The sequence below is a fragment of the Lagopus leucura genome, unplaced genomic scaffold (assembly GCF_019238085.1).
Source record: "Lagopus leucura isolate 7727_CA_CO unplaced genomic scaffold, USGS_WTPT01 Super-Scaffold_100001, whole genome shotgun sequence".
NCBI lineage: Eukaryota > Metazoa > Chordata > Aves > Galliformes > Phasianidae > Lagopus > Lagopus leucura.
In genome coordinates, this window is record NW_024962262.1 from 98,199,365 (window position 1) to 98,216,857 (window position 17,493).

The 17,493-nt window shown below is 46.0% G+C and overlaps 1 protein-coding gene across 1 annotated transcript; it reads right to left on the reverse strand.

Moving 5' to 3' along the window:
• Window positions 1–444: 444 nt before the first annotated feature.
• LOC122178171 (fatty acid amide hydrolase-like) lies at window positions 445–17,490 on the reverse strand. Its single transcript, XM_042868167.1, is given in 21 exon segments — window positions 445–981; window positions 1,502–1,589; window positions 1,775–1,859; window positions 2,421–2,496; window positions 2,822–2,884; window positions 3,338–3,486; window positions 4,733–4,769; window positions 5,483–5,571; window positions 5,664–5,741; window positions 5,870–5,932; window positions 7,185–7,268; window positions 7,476–7,561; window positions 8,666–8,826; window positions 9,817–9,909; window positions 10,316–10,436; window positions 11,466–11,528; window positions 13,697–13,837; window positions 15,033–15,070; window positions 17,066–17,122; window positions 17,202–17,441; window positions 17,443–17,490. Coding segments are annotated over 21 exon segments (1,971 nt in total). The 3' UTR covers window positions 445–870.
• Window positions 17,491–17,493: the final 3 nt, after the last annotated feature.

Consider the following 17,493-nt stretch of genomic DNA (forward strand, 5'->3'; position numbering starts at 1 on the left):
ATCTTCCACTGGGACTCCTATATGGTAGAAGGCTTATTGCTTAGGTAACTAGTGGGAGAGAAGAGTCTCTCAAACCTCAGGGAATGCAGACGTTTGTCAACAGTGCAACAGAGGGCCAAAACCCCCAAACAAAGGCTTCAGGTCACAGAAGTGATGAATGGTCATGCTCTGAGATTTCCTCCCCTTGCATGTAAGGTTGTAGGTGCGTAAGACTGCTCATGCAGTGAATGCACTCATTCTCTGCACAAGTCAGACTGACTTTACACTGTTTGCAGCACAAGGGAGAAAACCAGTAACATTTCCATATCTACATGCCTTCATTTTGCCAGGAGGGACTATCTTAACTAAGGAGCTTAACACACTCTTCTGTTAGTGCAGGTGTGTTAGGATCTTCCTTATTCCACAGGAGTTAGGCATGCTATTTTAAGGGAAACTGTCCCACTCTCTCTCAAAACAGTACCTTTCTTTAATTCAGCAGCAGGAGGAGCTTTGTAAGAGGTTTAAGGTTTAGAGACTGGCTTTCCACACACAGCCGTGTAGCCGCAGCTGTCTCCCATCTTTACATGGGACCCTGACGTGGAAAAAGGTTGCAAAAGATACTTGCAGGTTCCCCTGTTGGCAGAAACACAGTGAGGAACAAGCTAGTACAGTTGGTCTCCTCACTATGAGCTGGACCATTCAAGAACGTACAGAGCAGAAGTGATGTCTGCTCAGCAGCAATGCCTGCTTTGAACAGTGTTCCTCCTCATTTCTCCCATGGGTCTGCTGCTAAACCTCATTCAGTTAAACATTGAAAACAAGTCCACTCCAGTATCTGGCCAGGTCAGACAAGGGGAAAAAGAAGACTCGTTCCCCATCTTAATCATTCCATCATGCAAGGATGTCATAATGAATGGTTGGTTTTTTGGTCTGGCGACGAAACTGCTCTAGCTTCAGGCCAATCCTCAGAAGAACAGCTTCATCCCACCACTTTGCCATGACCTGCAAGAGGGAGACAGAAAAAACAAGAAAGTAGCATCATCACATACAGTGATTAAAGCCCAGGAAAACATGGCCAAAATTATGTCCCAGCAGCACCAAGATGACACACGCTTCTCCCCTTTATTCTAGCAAGTATGGCACCACTCTATTTGGGAAAAAGGGAGCTCAGTGACTTTATTAAAACATGGTACTTCCAATGACATTAGACCTATTTTCAGAGGGAAAAGAGCAAGAAAGAAACTACTGAACTCAGACATAAGAAAAAGAAAGAGCAGTGATAAATAACGGGTACTGATTCCAGTGGACAAGGAGAAACCTATCTCCAGATGTCTGAAGAGTCCATCTGGCATTCAGAAGTGAGTTACTCTTTGAGGCAAATCTCCTCACCCAGAAGTTAAAAATTCCTTAATAGTATCTGGCAACTCCTCAAGTTTGCTGGCACCAAGAACTTGGTTATAGGGGTTCAGGGCAGAGCCAGCTGGGGATTTTGTGACCCAGCATCACAATAGCCACTGCTTACCTGGAAGCCAATTGGAAGCCCAGCAGTAGAATAACCAATAGGAACGACGAGGCCTGGAATCCCAGTGAAGTTACCAAGCTGCATGAACCTGGGGAAAAAGCTCTCATCAGCACTCCTGCCCTGGGCAGAAGCAAAGTCAGCCTATTCTGGGGGAGAAGCAGCTAGAATCGATCTTCCCCTGCTCTACAGTCTGAACTCCTTGAGTTTGTACACCTAGTCTACAGCTGCTGCCAAATTTTTTGTTTGCAAGGTGCAAGCAGCAAATCTTCTTACCTCATAGACCTCATTGTGAATGAAATATTGCTGCTGCCAGTCAGAAGGTCAGATTCGTGGATTCTCGGGGCAGTGGAAGCAACAGCTGTTGAGGAATCACAGAATGGTTGAGGTTGGAGGGGAACTCTAGAAGCCATCTTGTCCAACCCTCCAGCTCAAGGAGGGTCAGCATTGAGGATGGAGGTTCTACAGCTTTACTGGTCAACCTGATCTGGTGCTTAAAGAGCAAAGAAAGAGTCAGTCTGCAGGCAGTCACCAAGAAACAGTTCAGTTCCTTAATGCCATTTTTCATCTAAATTACTAATGCAAACTCCTTCCCTCCCCCAGAACACAAGTCACTGGGATTTATGAATTGAGCAGTTTTCTATTTCTATGTATGTAGGTAGACGTCGAGTCTCTCCTGCACAACTGCTGACTCTGCATCTTCTGTTCCAAAAACCAAAAGGGAGTTTTGTGACTGCCTTATATACAGGCACCAAGCACAGAAATACACAGCAGTCATTCTAATCAGGCCCCATTTTCTTTCAGAGCTGCAAGGCATGACAAAGTCCTTGCACAAAAGTTACACTCTTTAAACTGGAGAGGAAAAGCTAATGGAGTGACTGTTCTCGATGGGAAGCAGCTCTTTGACCAGGACTGCCAGTACCTGGTGTAAGTATGCAGTTCACAGTGGTGAAGATCTCTCGCAAAAACCTCATGCTGCGAGTTCTCTGTCGATTTGCCTGCAAGCAGAGAGATTACTGTCTGATGAGACTCATCTCCAAAGGCAACTGCCTCTGCCCATGTGAGCCCATGTCTTTGCAAAAGAAAAAACAACAAAAAAAAACAACCACTATTGCTGCATTTTGGAATCAACACACAGTAGATCAGCCCAGGTGTCACATCCTCTGCGGTACCCCACCGTTTTGCCCACCTTCACTGCAAAATCATTTCCTTTTTTCCCCACAGCTGAGTGCTGTCTTCCCATGTGTGCGGGGAGCTTAAGAGAAATGTTGATCCCTCTTCTGCAATTTCATTGCCTCCCCTTCAACCACAGTATGTTCTCACCGTAATATAATCCAGAGCGGTGAACTGGGAACCCAAAGCCAGGCTAGCCCGAGTCTCCAAATTCTGAAAGAGGAAATAGTCACAGCTCTCCTTGTACCAGGCTTGTTAATCATATATTCTAGCTTTAGGTAAGCATGAAGTAAGACAGCAGATTCCTGATTGTCCTTCTCCCCACCTTTCCCACCTTCATCAGCCTCCATCAAGCCTAAGTGTCTCCCTAGGAGCTGTAGTTCAGACCTCTGCATGCTTTAGTAGCCTTCCATGCTGACCGGAAGAATCTCAGCTTGCACATAACAATTTGAAGGGGCTCAGGTCTGCTCAGTCAACAATAGCAAGAAACTGAGTGTGATAGCCCAGGAGTTCTCTTCCAGGACTACTCTCTGATATCAGAAGTCATCCAGCAGGTGATTTTTCACTGAGAAAGCAGGAGAGCCCCAGGTTTCTCAACAGTGCAAGACACTCGTTCTGCATCGGTCATGACAACTACCGCCACTGATCCAAGCCGCTATCACTTACCATTTCCTGGAAATGTTTGTTGAAGTCGGGCTGCAGGAAGTCCCTCATCTCACTGAGAATGCAGATCGTGTGGGCTATTTTCACTTCCTCCATCTCTGGAAGAGATACTTCAACCACGCTGGCTCCCAAATTCTGCAGGTACTCCGTAGCTGAGTGCAGAACAGGTAACACACAGACAGCATCTGTGAGTTTCCTCCCCAAACTTCACTGAAGGGCTGAGAAAATGCTTCCCCTTGTAAAGTCAGAGACCCCACTTGCCATTACAAGGCAAGATCTTGAGTGCATAATGTGGCATGCAGACTGCTGCCACCTCTTCTCATAGGTAAAAATCTTAGGCCCAATTAGATCTCAGTGCTCCAACAGGGCAGAGGTAGAGGCTTGTGAACAGATTCTTAAATTACCAACTACATTTTGGGCAATTTCACCTTCTCCCTTTAGCCTTCAGTTAACCCAGACAGTAAAGGTGGTTCTGATTATGGTTTGCTGAGAACTTGATACGATTGGCATTCAATCAGCATGAAGCAGTTATTTAGCATCAGGAGAAACCCATTCAAAGCCTCTCCTGAAGTATAATGATAGAGGAAGCCTGTGCATACTCAGAGATCAGGTCAACAATAGAGGTTCACCAAATCCTGATGTACTTTAACAAGGTCAGACACCAGGACTTTGCTAAAAAATGAATCTTCTGCATATTAAAAAGAATTCTCTTCTTTCTTTGACTCCAGCATCTTCAAAAATACCCACGTTTGTGGTACATCTCTCCTAAGAAAACTCTATGCATGTGGAAGCGTGAGTTTTAAGAGCTGGAAATAAGGAGGCTGAAGAGAACTCAGGCAAACAAAGCCTGAGTACTGTGAGCTATCTCAGCTCCCATGCACAAGAGGCCATCTATTATGCAAGGCACTGTAGTCTCTCCCCCAACTCACCACGTTCAATTTTGCTCAGTCTAAAATCCCACAAAGCCACCCCAAAGGCAGCATTTTGCTGATTTCAAGGAAATCAGAGGACTAAATACGTCAAAAAATCCTAGCTGTCTTCCCCACTGAATGTAACCTTGTGAAACAACTCCCTCCCTTAGAAGACTTTTACTCTTAAAGCTTGCAGAGTAACTATTACTGTGCACAGATCTGTCTTTATACAGACAGAGGCTTAGCACACTGAACTGTATTCTTCCATTGTAACCTGACAAGCCTGCAACTGCTGAGCTTTTTAACCCTCAGCAGTCAGGAGGGCTTCCCTAGTACAAAGCTACTGCTGTCTGTGCAGTCAGACTTCTTTAAGCATCTGCCTTTAACGACAGCAGGCCAGATCTCATTAATGCATCCGCGAGAGGAAACACCAAGTGACACTATGACTTTAGGCAAATTAAGAGAGGTGGAAACTTTTGCTCTTTACCTTTCTCACAGACGGACAGGATTTCTGCATCACATGCCTAGAGAACAAGAGGAAAGAACTGAGCACATTTGGGTAACAACTCTCCTCTTCTTGGTGAGCACGCTCACAGAACTTCAGTCCTCGGGTCTTCCTTACTCCTGTCTCTAATGGCAGGGAAACAGCCCCCCCGAACTGCCTTAGGCCATCTGTTCCAAGAAAACAACTTGCAGGGCATCCCCCTATGGAAAAGGAACAGTCTCCTCTTCCAGAGGAGAGGACACTTCTCTGCACTGGGGCAAAGCCAAAAACAAACTTATTTTCTCAAAGAGAAGAAGTCCTGGGCATGTTTGTGGAGCTGTATTACAACTGCCAAGCAGTATTAGCTTGTGTGACCAGTTTCTACATGGGGATGATAAAATACTATTCAGTATCTACCCCACTGTCACCAAATAGATATGGTAATTTTCTTCACTTGTTTTTGAACTAATTCCCTTTTGGAATCAATTCAGAAGCATCACTTACAATAAAAACAGTGCTATGAGAAAGCATACTGCGATGAAATGTAGTTGTTACCTTTCCTCCTACCTACAACAGGCTTCTACTCAAAAGGTTGCCTTAGAAAAATGTCATCCCAGTGGGTGCTTTCACCCTGTATTTCCCTCCAGTTATAGGACTAAATATAAGAATGATGAAAGGCAAGAGAACACTGAATGCACTGAATTCCTACAAACTTCATTCTGCAAAGCAGGAAGAAAGAGATAGAATAGTCACCTTAAAAAACGTCCAATCCACTCCCAGTTTTAAGCCTTTCAGGTCAGGAGCACACATATCTGACAGGGTTGCTTTGGGTTGCTTTAGTCCTGCAGGGAACAAGCAAGAGTTCCTCTGTTGATCTAGGATGCTTATAGGAAGGCAGAGCACTTGGCTTCTGGGCGGGAGTGGGCTCACCTACCATATGGATAGAGTGGATCTGGCTCAGCAAGAATACTGTAAACAATGGCTGCATCTGCCACTGAGGTACAAATAGGACCTGTGAAAGAGACAGCGGTTATGAAAACACGGCAAGGAGTAAATAGCATCCTTCTTTTGTAGGCCCAGATTGCCTCCCCGGTGGCAACACATAGGGAGGTCCCTGAAAAGGAGCACAAGTTCTCTTACCTACACTGACTGTGGAATAAGAGAGGGGGAGGCTGCCATGACTGCTGATCCGCCCAAATGTACCTCGAGAAAAAGAAATGGGCAGTTAGTTACACATGAGCACTCACTGGTAGGACCCCGGTCTACCCAGATGGGACAGCAAGTAAGGCACCCAATCCAGCCACTTTTAGGCCCGCTGGTTCAGAGCTCCAATCTTTCAATGTCCTCTTTTGCAGAGGCAGAATTATCAACAGGAAGAAATACCATGCTCTGCAAGATCTCAACCTCTTCACCAGTGAGACTTCATGCCTAGCACCAACTGTATTCTGCAAATGTTCTTATCAATTTTCTGACCAGTCACACTTTAGTCGTCATTGTTACCTTCCTCAGATGAATTATAACAGAGCTGGCCATGTGTGAAAGATAGTAAAACAGGGTAATGGTTGAGTATCTGGTCCCACAGAGCAAATGAGACCTTTCAGAATGCTAAAGCATTCCAAAAAACCAACTTCTCTTCCGAGTGATGGTGACTTCACCTGCTTTGCCACCTACCACACTGTAGACAATGTCCTGTGCATTTCTTATGTCCTTGATCCATTCCCCTTAATGATGTTAATTCTCACTGTAAAAACTGCATTGCTACTTCTTGTACCTCTGAGATAAGGGGGAATGGCTACATGCTGGTTTGATACAAGCCTATTACCACGTCTAATTTACCAAGCACAAATCTGAGCAGCAACCTCTCCATATAACTGGGATAAGGCACTGGAATGGACTGCCCAGGGAGGTGGTGGAATCACCGACCCTGGGGGTGTTCAAGGAAAGGCTGGATGTTGTGTTGAGGGACATGGTTTAGTAGGAGCTATTGGGAATAGGTGAACGGTTGGACTGGGTGATCTTTTAGGTCTTTTCCAACCTTAGTGATTCTATGATTCTATGATTCTATGATTCTATAACGGGAATCCATCATAGATGGAGCTGCTTTGCACTAGTTCACTACAGACACCCAACTACATTGTGAACATCTTCAGGAGAGGAAGACAGAAGAAGGATGAGAGGATAGAAAGAAAAGCAGCGTGCAAGTTTTGCTTAGCATTTGATAAACGTACAGGATAAACTAACAGAAGTTAGTTTTTCTCAGTGTCTGTTCCATGGTCAGTACTGAGTCTACTGTCACTTTGCCAGTCTAACCCACGTGACTCTCAGAATGCTCTGCTCCAGAGTTTCTCTGGTTGAATTCTAAATAGCAAGAATTAATGGATTGGGCCTGTCTTGTTTGTGGCACCCTGATACAGTACAGAAGACATACACACCCACCAAGATTAAAGGGCACTACCTTTCAGCCCCACCACACCACAGAACGAGGCAGGAATCCTCACAGAGCCGCCTCCATCTGTGCCAATGGCCACTGGGCAGAGACCTACAAAAACAAAACAAGCACTGGCCTATGATCAGAGACAAATGTTATGCCCCTTTCATTCTACCACCACCTGTAGCCATGATAGCAGATAGAGCTCTCTGTTTATCTAGAACTTTCCTCCAGCTTCTAATACCTTCATGAAATCTAAACACCCGATGCTCAAGACTTGCCTCCCACCACCCTCTGGCTCAGTTTAGAAACACCTACCTGCTGCTACAGCTGCTGCCGACCCACTGGAGCTCCCACCTGTGAAATGGTTGGGCTTGTAGGGATTCCTAGGGATCTTGTGGTACCTGGGGCAGACAAACAGTGGTGAAACTTTTCCTAGGAAGCACTGAGCGTACTATGGGACAGAAAAAGATCCAGAAACATAGCTCAGGGATTCAGATCTCTTAGCAGAGAAACACCAGTAAAGAAACCCAGGTAATGGTATGCCCCTAGAAAATGAGACAAAAATAATTCTGGCTCAGAGTGCACACAATATCATTAGCAGCCTATCCAAAAGGAAGAGATTCAAAGCAGCAGAAAAGATGCTCTTCCACCTCTTCTGGTTGTGACTACGCTGTTCCATTACTCCATACCACAGTGCATCATGCAGTGCCAAAAGATGGAGCAGTCATTGACCACCAGTTCTTACAAAACCACAACCAAGTTGGTGTTTCCAGCTCTGCCCTTTATTCCAAACTCTTCAGCCTGACCACAGACCCGAGGCACCAAAGAGACCTGCCCAGTGGCCGGGTATCCAGCTGGGGCAGCAGACCACACACAGGGAGAAAATGCTCATGCATTTTGTTGTAGCTGTGAGAGAGCCCCACTTCCATCCAGCTGCACATTGATAAAGTGTGGATCTGCAGACAGCTTACGAAGGCTGTGAGAACCACTGCTCTGACAGAGCAGTTCTCAGCCTGCTATAGCTGGAAAATTCAGAGGTAAAGCAAATTACAGTGAGCTTGTTTTAGTTAGGACATTAAAACACTAAGTTTCTCCTGAGCTGATTGTACCTTTTCTCATAGCTCTTGGCCATTAGCCATTTTTGTGACTGTGCATGAGGTCTCTATTGTTTTCTGTCATTGTTTCTGTCTATGGTTCATCCTGTAAATATCTATGATTCATACCTTCAAGTCATGTAAGGCCTTGCAAAGCCAACTCTTTACCCAGAACAACTTGGCTCCTCTCCTGCCTTTGGTTTCAGGAGTCTTCAGGCTTCCACAGCTACTCTGAGCCTCAAATCTTCAGTGCTAGGTTTTCAGATCCACATGGTTCTCCATGCATGAGGTGCTTCAGTCAGTTTTACTTTTACATGCTTGCCTTATTTTTGTACCCTTCTCTGTCAGCTCTGGACAGACTTGTAGGTCTTTCTAGAGCCTAGGGCAGAGAGAGAAGGAGGGGATTTTTACCTATTAGGGTTGCATCCAGTTGTTCCAGTCCCTAGTTCGTGCATGTTTGAGACCCCAATAATCACAGCTCCAGCCTCTCGCAGCTTCTTGGCCACAGTGGCATCTTCTGTTTCAGGCTCTGTTCCAAGGTACACTGTTCCTACTCGGTGATAGTAGGGTACCTTAACAAGAAAACACCTCATTATTCATTATAAAACCCCAGAAAGGTGGGCAGACACTCATGTGTACTTCACATGCACATTTCAGCTCCACAACCAATTCCAGACATCAGGACCCACTGAGTTAATTCAGGACCAGGAAGCCTTGCTCTTCATCTTGTCCTGCGCTGTTTCCTGTTATAAGAGATCCTTAACTCTTCACTGTTGGGTCATTCTCATGTGCAAAGGAGTCCTTTTAATACTACAGTACGGAGGAGTAGAGACAAACAGATGGACAGAAAAATCCATCTCTCTACAGCAATGTAATTGCTACGCTCACAGGACACAAAACAGTCAACCCTGGCCCCACAGCATACAGGAGCTCTATTTTCCACTTTTTGTGGAAGGAGCTGCGGCGTTTCAAAACTGCAGCGCTTTGAAGCAAGGCACTGAGATTAGATGGATGCCAAAATACCAGATGGACTCAACTTCAGGGTGTGCTAAGTACTCTCCCCGACAATTAAGCGATAGGTCTCTCCAGAGTCCACAACAGTTTAATGGCACTGCCAGGAATATTTAATAGTTGCCAGCTCATAGCCCACCGTGGGTGGAGACTTTCAGCATAACTTTCATATTTCTGCTGTAAGTATGTCCTTCATGGCAACGAGAGATGGAGGCTATGCTAGAATCAGTGCCAGAGAAGCCCAGGCAGTTACACCCACTGCTACAGATGCTTTTATACACACTCATTTCATCAGAAGAGGGACTGCTTCCCACCACCACCCTCCACTCTGCACGGAATACAGAGATTCGTACAAGATAAGGAAAACATCTGTCATACTCAAGACCTGTCTTCACTTGGTAAAACTCGTTAATCCTGTTCACTATGCTCATCTACCTCTTATATTTTAAATACAGGTTTCTGCTGAGGAGATGGCTTTAAAAACTTGTTGCAATAAGCTCTCCTGCTTGATCTCTTACAGCATGAGCTGACAGCTAGACATGGAAACTCACCACTTTGAACTCTTCTTTCAGGCACACTGGGATGCCATCCAGGTAAGACAGGGGACATTTATTCCTGTAACGAGCAGTGGAGGCCTCGGCCATCTACACAGAGGAAGAAAATGTATATGACAGAGTTGAACTGCAAGTCATTACAAGTTTAACAACAGATACCACAGATATCTTTGCCAGGTTGCTGACAAGCCAAACTACGTAAGTTTTCTTCTTCCACTGTATGCTGGTGGGAAAATACTGCTTAGGAGAATCCATGCTGACAGATGCCACATAAGCACAAAAATTCTGGCTTAAAAATAGAAAAATAGCTGTCCAGTAGGAAACGAATTGCCTTAATGCAGCCTCTTTTTGCAGGAAAGGAAGCAAATCTTTCTGTAGTCCTTTACACAAGAAAGAAGCAAAAACGTACATATTTTTCTGTGTAACAGATCAGAAGAACCTCCGCCCTTCCTACTGCTCTTGTGGTGGTAGAGGATCCTTTCCTAACAGACATTACCAGCATTATTTGCTCCTGGTTCCATTGCACTATTGCTCTGAGTGGGGGCGTGGATTTGTCGCAGTCCTCCAGCACAGCAATGATGTTCTTTGCTACTTGAGATGGCGTCAGCTTCCCACTCCTACAGGACAAAAGTTGGGACCTCATTATAAGACCCCCCCACACACCGTATCCATGCAAAGGGTTTGTCTATCATGTAGCAAGAAGGCAGTTGTCACAGTTGTAATCACTAAATATATGACAATATGTGTGTGGTGATGATTTCCATATGATTGCATCAGGACACGAGACATCCTTCTGTAAAGGAGTACTTGCCTACACAGCACTCTCCTAACCCTCAGAATAGGGACAGGAGATAGGAGACTTACTCAGATATTCCTGAAACACTAGGAAAAACAGGGCAGGAAAGCTGACAGCCTTTACAGTTTGCCTTCAAGCTTTAGAAAACCTAAGGCTATGAAACTGCCAGTACCGTGAGCTAAGAGAAGAGGCCAGATCTGCCTCTGGCTGACACAAACACCTAGTTAGAATGGATCTATAACACCACACTGCAGTGCCACCCATTTGCTCCAAGGTCACAGCTCACTGAAAGGGGTGACCCCTGCGGAACACGTCAGGAACACGGCAGGATTTATTTGTGTGCTCCAGATACGGCACACATTCCAAAGGCAGCCACCCAGCAGCCAACAGGTTACAGAACCTTGGAGTCAGTGATGTGCTTCCAGCTCCTTCTGAGCTGGGCACATTGACTGGGTAAAAGCAGGCACTCTGTTCTCAAGAACACAAGCAGCTGGGGATTTAAGGGGCTCTTCAGAGGTCTACAGTATGTGCAACTTGCTTCATCCATATGAACCTTTCTCACCTCCTCACTCATTTGGGCAATCAAGGTATGTAGAAATCTCTCCCAAATATAGACAGCCAAGACAAACAGTATTTAAATAACCTTGCAGGCTTTTTAAGAGTTATGCAGGCAGTTATGCTGGCTTTTCTTTGTTATTCTATCTGAGGGAAAGGACTGCAAAGGATGAAACTAACCAGTGGTACCTCACAGACAATCCTAACAAGGAGATGCCTGAGCTTCTGGAATAATAGCAGCCCACAGCTGGGGAACAAGAAAAATAAGTTGGTCCCAGGCTATAATTTCACTCACCGGTAGCAGTCCAGGTAGTCTTTGATCCCTTTGAAGCTAAACCCATGGCTGGCAGAATCAGGCCTGCGAAGAAAGGATTGAAAGGGCAACTCTGAAATGTCAAGGTCACCTCTGTTCAGACCTTTTGTTCAATGCAGGCTAGGAATTGCTCACTCCCAGGTCATTGTTGGGACTGCAAGCCTGAGCATTTTAGCTCACGCTTCTTGCACACATTCAAGACACAAGGTACATTAATGGTACCACAGCAATAAGCTGTCAGACTTGATACGTTTTAGTTGTTTCACTTTTCCACTGCAATAAAGCAGTCCTTAGATTCTTCAAAATTTATTCCAGGTTTATATTTGCTATTCACCACTGGAGCATTACAGAATAGCTAAAATATACCCATAAGCCTGCTTCCAAGAGATCTATCCCAGGTTTGATTCAGAGACAGTGAAGTACTAAGGCCTGAGCAGTAGGCCTTCAACCAAAGTTGACCTCTCAATGAATCTTACAACCCAGAGTTGTAAGATTATCATTAGTATTCAACCATTTGCAAAACATGCATCTTGAACAAAATGTCTCATTAGCAAGAGACGTAGCTTAGATAAAGCATTATGAGAATGTATTAACCTTTCCTTGTTTAGAAGCATAGTGTCAAGGCCTACTAGTACACAAACTTCCTTGGTTTCTCTTTAAGTCCCGGCCAGCCTTGAGGTGGAATCCAAAAAGGGAGAATGAAACCAGATGTTTCCGCCTAACTGTCATGTAAATGTCTTTATTCAACAATATAAAAGCTGGACCCTTCTGCAGCGAGGTTGGAGACCTCATCAAGTGGACAGTTGCTGGGAAAGGCTCTCCAAATCCTTGCCACAAACAGGGCTCCCCAGCAACTGTGGATCTGGATGACGGTGAAGTATTAAGGCAATTGATGACGTATCTTTCTTAATCACTACGGTTCTTCATCACTGTAGTCAATCTTCTGTAGTAATGGTTAGGTGCATTACCACGTTCTGTTTTATTCTTGTATCATTTCACCTTTAATGTAGGTAAAGATAAACACGCTTCTTTAAGTTGGTATCTCTAACTTTGGTGCTGACTCTGTTCATTAGCAACATAGCCAGCAGCACATCCAGTGTCTGGTGTGGGATGGAGAAGAGGTGCTAAGCAGCACACGTGGCAATTCACATCAAACTGCTTAAAAACAAAGTCAGTAGCTCTGACTTTTGATAAATAGATCCATTCTCATCACAGTCGGACAAACACAGAATGATTAAAACAACTGGCTACAATTACTATTCCTGTCACGTCCCCATATCATCACCCAACTCAGAGGCCACATCCTGGAGCAGGACAGTGCATGGCTCTCACCATGCGCTACGCAGGGAAGAAGTTAGATTCAAGTATCCTGCCCTGTAGTACTCATTGTTAGAGCTGAGGACATAAGAACCAGAAGGCTGCATTCACCTTGACCACTGCCTGCAGGAACCATATCCTTCCACCTACAGTGTAAAGGGACTGAATGGTTTCCCTTGCCCTAACTTAAGAACTCAAGCGGGAAGCAGACTTTGTCTTGCTAAAAACTCAGACATATGCAAAGAACCTACTCCCTGAGACACTGGTAAAGCACACAGAAATCTTCAGTAACTGTTAGACAGACACACAGCTAAGAACAAAACCAGATGGGGAAAGCATTCATAGCAGTCCAGCTACCTTCAACTCAGCATCAGATTCTGGATAGAAATGGGATGTCCTGGTAACATTTCACCCCTAATGTGATGGGGTTTAATCAAGCAGAGGCTGCAATTAAGAAGCTAAACAATCCATTCTCCAAGCAACCTAAGTAACAAAACCTGATTTCTTGTGAACTGTTTGCTTTGCACCTTAGTTTCTTCTCTCCTCTCAGCAATCTGTTTTCTCTTTGAAATACACTGCAGGTAAGAAACAGCATACCTGTAAATTCACTTAAGGGATGTATGCATCGAGTAGCCAGCCACTAAGTGTATCTACTCCAATAGTGCAACCAGAGCAAAGCAGTCTGCCTGAAGCTAGCTAGCTAGTTCACACTGCATGTTAACTACTCATAATTTATAAATTACGAAAGGAGAGATCTGACAGCACTACTTGTTTTGTCAAATTCTGTGGTCATGGAAAGAGATTTTAATCCAGATGACTCAGAATGACTGTTTCCTCCTAATATCACAGAGTGTGTGTGTGTTCTTTCACTCCACTCTTAACCAACCCACACTTACCTTGTATCTATCAGCTGCTTGATGATATCCAAAGTGCTTTTAGTCTCAGACTTGTCTTCTGTAACCTCTGCAGCGACCTCTGGGATAAATGTGGGATCTTCATGAATGTCAAGAGAACGCATGAGGGAGAAGTTGTTCAGCCTGCAAGAGAGAGAAAGAGAACGCTGGAAGATGCAAGCTCCTCCATGACTAATTTTTCCATACTGTTCCAAATGAGTTTTACCCAAGAACATTTTGTTGCAGCAGTCTGCTCCCACAGCAGGGAGTTGCAACAGTTACAAAATAATCTTTCACACCTTTCTAAAGCCTTGCCGAAGGCAGCACCAAATCTATCCTGCTTGCTTAACAGAGCCTCCCACCTTTCGACATAAAGCCAGCCAGCCTCCATAAATCCAAGCTGGGAAAGAACTGCTGAAAGTTTTCCCATTCACTCTAATCAGATATATCACCCACAGACCAAAAAAGACAGGAAAGGAGAGAAGAGAAGAAAGTAGCATGAGCCATACATTCAAGCACTAAGCCTGCTAAAGCAGGCAACTCTTCAGACTTAATCCATGACCTGCCTCAACAGCTTATTTGCAACCAAATGTAATGGGAATTGGATCAGCACAGGTTCAGGGCTTGGAGTAACACAATGAAGTAAGGAAATCCAGCTCCTATCATAGATGTTAAGAAATGACCTTCTGCAATAACAGCTGTGACAACTGTCTGGGTTTCCTTTACTTAAAAAGCCCATACCCAAAGTAAAAACTCTGGGGAACCAAGCACGTTTGCTATCCTGGAATCTGCACAGGTGATCACCCAACTGCAGGCAATGTATGCATGTCAAGAGTGACCCTGAAGTTCCTGGCACCTCAGCAGCTTGTAGCACAATACACACTTGAAAGTTCAGTTTCTAAAGAAAACCACAAGTGCGACAGAAGGTTATTCATAATGATAATGATAATGATGAATCTCTTTTAAAAGAGCACATTAAAACCTCTGAGCTTCGTGCCTGGTCTCATTTTCCCAATACTACAGTTTCACCACTGCTGGTGGTGAACACTGCAGATTTTCACATCCACAAGCTTTGAAAGACTGCTCTTTAGCAAAGAGCATCGAAGAGCAAAGAGACAACCTGGTGAATTTAGCTTCTATGAGCCTGCTTGAGTGTGGAAAATGCTTAATTTCCTCTGGTAAAGGGTCACCAGAAAACCAGAGCAGTTAAAAAATCTAGTAAGCAAACTGTGAATTAATCTTACTCTTCACTCACTATGAGACTTCCCTCTTTAAAAAGGTCATTTCAGGTAACTTTTAATAGGGAACAACCTTGGAAGAGATAACACTCCCCTCTTACCTTAGTAAAAATGGCAGTAACAAGATCTGTCCAAAAGCCTAGAAGAAGGTAAGCAGAAACACTGATTTGCAATAGCTTTGACCAGGGCATCTTTCTCATGAGACAAGGAATGCTAAATACATTCACAATTGCTGCAGTCTCCAAGCACCCTGCAGAGCACGCACTTATATTTCAGGCCACAAAATTGATCTGAAATGCTTTTCCCACCTCATGCACATTTATAGAATCATAAAGACTGTATTCTCCTGGCTATCCGACAGGAACATTCATTTTTTCTTCCCTGACAGCTCCAGAAAGCCTGCACTTGCAGGCTGCAGCACTGTTAAGAGGCATCTACATAGCTTCTACCGGTGCTCAGAGCATCATGCAAACATTGGATAAGGTAGAAGCTTATTATAATTTAATTTATCTCTCTGTTAACATCTTTCCTAAAGTAAACTGAGTCAACTTGGAAAAGCATGAGAAATGTAGGTAGCAGGCAGCTGAAAGCAGTCTCTGTACACCACGGTTCCCAGTGTAGCAATATCAGCAGTCCCAGGGAGATTAGCCTTGTTCTAGCTTGCTATAATAGCCCAAGAATCAGCTTCCAAAACATGTGAAAGGAGTGCAGCCGCAGCTCCCAGCACAACTCTGAAGCAAGGCTCCCACTCCTACATACATGAAGTTGTTGCTTCACACATTGTGTAAGAATTGGTTTCTATTTGAAAAGGCATTGCTCCTAACCTATGTACAGTGCAACAATAAAATCCAGAGTGAGACTGAGAATCATAAAGCTGGAAAGACCAATTAGATTATCGAGTACAATCATCAGTTCATGCCTGTGACTGCTCTAGAACATGTTCCTCAGTGTCACATCTACCCTTATCTCCAGGGACAGTGAGTCCACCTCCCTGAGCAGCCTGTGCCAACGCCTCACCACTCTTGCTGATAAGACATTGCCTAATATCCAACCTGAACCTTCCCTAGTGGAACCTGAGACCACTCTCTCTCGTCCTATTGCTGTTACCTGGGAGAAGAGGCTTATGTCCCTTCACTGCATTCTCCCTTCAGGTAGTTGTAGTGAGCGATAAGGTCTCCCCTGAGCATCCTCTTCTCCAGTCTGAACAATCCCATCTCCTTCAACCACTCCCCAAAAGATGTGCACTCCAGACCCTTCACCAGCTCTGTTGCCTTTCTCCAAACACACTCTGAGGCCCTGATGTCCTTCTTGTAGCAAGGGGCCCAAAACTGATCACAGTATTTGAAATGCTGCCTCACCAGGGTTGAACGTGGGGGACAATCACCTCTCTGCTCCTGCTGGATGCACTGTTTCTGATACCAGCCAGGATGCCATTGGCCTTCTTGACCACCTAGGCATACTGCTGGCTCACATTCTGCCAAGCATCGACCAACACCCCCAGGTCCTTTACCTCTAAGTAGCTTTCCAGCCACTCTCTCCCAAGCCCTGGGGTTGTGAAGAGCAGGAGCCCAGGACACCACAGAATGGCATAGGTTGGAGGGGACCTTAAAGATCATTTAGTTATGTCTCCATGCAGGGGGAATGACAGGAAAGGAAATAAGCCCAGGGTCACACACACCAGACACATCCAAAGCAAAAAACTAAAAGCCGTTCTGGTCATTACACCCAGGCACAAAACCCCTTAAGAGGTAAGCTCGCATGGCTCCCAGATCCAGGGCAGGTTGCACAATAAGATAAGAGCGTGTACAACCCCGAAACGAGACGCAGAGCAGAGCAGACCCAAAGCCAGCCACTACAGAGACCGACACCAGCAGCCCCCACAAAGGGAAGGAGACACTCCCACACGCGCGCCTGCAGCTGCACCTGCTCCACAGCCCTCCTTGCCAGCAGCCCTCCGAGCACAGACAAACCCCAGCGCAGTCCGAGCCCCGCTGAGGACAGCTGTCCGCAGCCTCTCTGTGAGATCCCCAATCAGAGGGGCTGAGCGATCCCAATTCCCCCGTGCCCGCGGGGTTCCGCACAGCCCGTCCCGTCCCGTCCCCGCGGCGGACATCTTGTGCCCGTGCCCGCTCACCGTGTTAGCCGTGTGTACGAAGAGCCGCAGCCAGAAGCCGCACAGCCTCGGGGCCCACTGCGGAGAGGAGGCGAGAGGTGAGCGCCGGGCCCGCTCCCCGCAGCCCACCGCCCCGTCCACCCCACCCCGCGCTCACGGCGTCCCGCAGCGGGCGAGAGGCTGCGGCTCGGCCCGGCTCTCGACGGTGCAGCGTTGCGGCCGCGCTGCCCGTGTGCCGCCGCACGCAGCACAGGTACAGGGCGGCGGCGGGCAGCAGCGCGCCGAGCAGCAACAGCAACGCCAGCTCCATCGCGTCGCTTCCAGCCGAACCCGGAGCCGGCAATCCGCTATGGCGGCGGGGCGGTGCTCGGCTTCTGCCCGCCCGCTGCCGGCCCCCCGCGGGGCGGGATCGGAGGGTTTCCCGCGCGGCGAGCACTGCCCGCCATGTC